The 2346-nt window shown below is 51.7% G+C and overlaps 1 protein-coding gene across 1 annotated transcript in view; it reads left to right on the forward strand.

Moving 5' to 3' along the window:
• The first annotated feature begins 967 nt into the window (after window positions 1-967).
• LOC137644462 (KRAB-A domain-containing protein 2-like) overlaps window positions 968-2346 on the forward strand; it is a 16802-nt gene continuing 15423 nt past the window's right edge. The window contains exon 1 of the mRNA XM_068377438.1: window positions 968-1073. Within this exon, the coding sequence (XP_068233539.1) occupies window positions 968-1073 (106 nt within the window). The remainder of the gene's footprint in view (window positions 1074-2346) is intronic.

The raw sequence follows: 2346 nt of genomic DNA on the forward strand, positions 1-2346 counted from the left end.
TTGAAGGGGACCCCACTTCAGGTCCTTTGGCTTGTCCTTGAGAGAGGCGTAGAGGGGACCAAGAGTGGCGGCAATCGCTGGCAGAAAACGGTGATAATAGTTGTACATGCCCAAGAATTCCTGCAGAGCTTTGACGGTCTAGGGCTTGTGGAAGTCCTGAATGGCTGCTACCTTTCAGGGAGAGGATGGGCTCCATCAAGAGTGATGCGGTGCCCTAAGAATGACACTTCGTTGGGGCCAAAGGTAGTCTTGTCGTACCGAACTACAAGGCCGTTATGTTGCAAGCGGTCGAGCACAATGCGCAGGTGACGGAGGTGTTCCTCTTTTGAGGAGGACAACACAAGTATGTCATCCACATAACCTACACAGAAGGTGAGGTCCCCTAAGATGCCATCCATGAGACGTTGAAACGTGGCCCCAGCATCACGAAGGCCAAAACAGGAGTAATTGAAGGTGTATGTACCAAATGTAGAGGTGATGGCGGTCTTGGGGATGTCTTCTGGGTTCATTGGCACCTGATAATACCCCTTCAGGAGGTCGAGCGTAGAGAAAACCTTCGCTTTGTGCAGGTAGGAGGTCACGTCAGCAATGTTTGGGAGGGGGTAGTGATCCGGTTCTGTTTGCATGTTCAGGCGCCTGTAATCCCCGCACGGACGGATAGCGCCGTCTTTCTTCAGAACGATGTGTAAGGGTGACGACCATGGGCTGGAGGCCTTTTGGCAAAGGCTCATTTCCTTCATTTCGGCGAACGTCTGTTTGGCAGCTGCCAATCCTTCCGGTGCCAGACGTCTGAATTTTGCGAAGACTGGGGTCCCGTCGTCTTGACATGGTGATAAATACCATTCTTGGCAGGAGCCATGGGCGTTTGGTGAACTTCAGGACGGAAAACTTCCAGGTACGACGTGAGGAGGTGGGCATAGGCATCTGTGGGTGCGCTGACGTGGAGAGCGAGGTTGGAGGGGGCGGGATGAAGAGGTGTCGACAAGTACGAGTCTGCGTTGACCAATCGTTGGTGGGGGACATCAACCAGATGGTGGAAATGAGAGAGGAAATCCGCACCGAGGATTGGCAATGTGACGTCAGCAATGAGAAACTTCCAATTAAATTTACCGTTTCCAAACGATAATGTGAGGTTCTCGTAACCATTGGTGGGTATCGCAGATCCGTTGGCAGCTACCAAGCGGACATCGGCAGACGTAGACAGACTACGTCGTGTTCTGAAGAGTTCCCTTGGCAAAAGAGAACGACAAGCACCCGTGTCTACCAAAAATCGCATGCCCGTTCCTGCATCATGTAAAAGGAAAAGATTAGAAACACGGGAGGCCATCGCCACGAGTGATGGCCTATTTACACGTTTTTTTGGCCATTGACAAGCCTTGGCACATTTCTTCGCGGTTGCCCCAAATCTGAAGTGGAAGTAGCAAAACTGCGGCAGATGGGAGGTAGTATGTGGTGGGGGGGTGTCTTTGTCGGCACTTCGGCACGTCACGGGGTAGGTGTGTATGTCCTACGGCATTCACGTAAGCTTCGGTTGACGTTGAATAGGCGTCCTCTTCGTCAGGGGTGAAGGCATTGATGGAGGTCTTGAAGTGGCTGTCCATAAGGGCGTCGGCTTTGGTCATCAAGTCCTTTATGGGTAAACTATTGACATCGAGTATGGCAGCACGTATAGGTCCGGGTAAACGGCGTATCCAAAGGGCACGAAGTAGGTTCACCTCCCGAGGAGAGCCATCTGCGGCAGGTTGCAGGCAAGTGATACTGGTCATTTCCCTGAGGGCAAACGAAGCCCTTTGGTCCCCCAATGGTTGTTGCGAGAGCTGAAAAAGCTTTGCTATACGGGTGGCTGGCGACGGCGAGTTCTGCTGCAGAGGGTATGTTTTAAGGGCGTCATAAAGCCAGTCGGATATTTCCGGGAAGGTGTCCTCGGGTATTGCTGCGTGAACATAATCTGCTTTGGTAGTTGAGCGAGTCACGCCCTTAATGCGAAACTCGACTTCTGCGCGCTGAAACCAAGCAAACCCCTCTCCGCTGACGAATGATGACAATTTCAATGGGGAGGCCGCAGCATTAACTTCCGTACAGTCCGCCATAGTACCAACGATGGAGGGGCGAGGGCGGTTGGAAGGCGGGAGGAGCGAGTCGACTTCTGGGGTCACCAATGTGACGGGCCGAGGGAAGGTTGTGACTCAAAGACAGGATGAAAGCAACTGAGTGAGTTTATTATAGAACACTCTCCTTTATATACAAAAGCTCAATGCAACAGGAAATTTTATGTTCAAAATCGACACCGTTACCGGTGAGAAAAACAGGCATAATTATTCAGGTTCTTTTTAGTGCGAAGGAAGA

This window comes from Palaemon carinicauda, chromosome 7, assembly GCF_036898095.1.
Source record: "Palaemon carinicauda isolate YSFRI2023 chromosome 7, ASM3689809v2, whole genome shotgun sequence".
In the NCBI taxonomy this organism is placed as follows: Eukaryota; Metazoa; Arthropoda; class Malacostraca; order Decapoda; family Palaemonidae; genus Palaemon; species Palaemon carinicauda.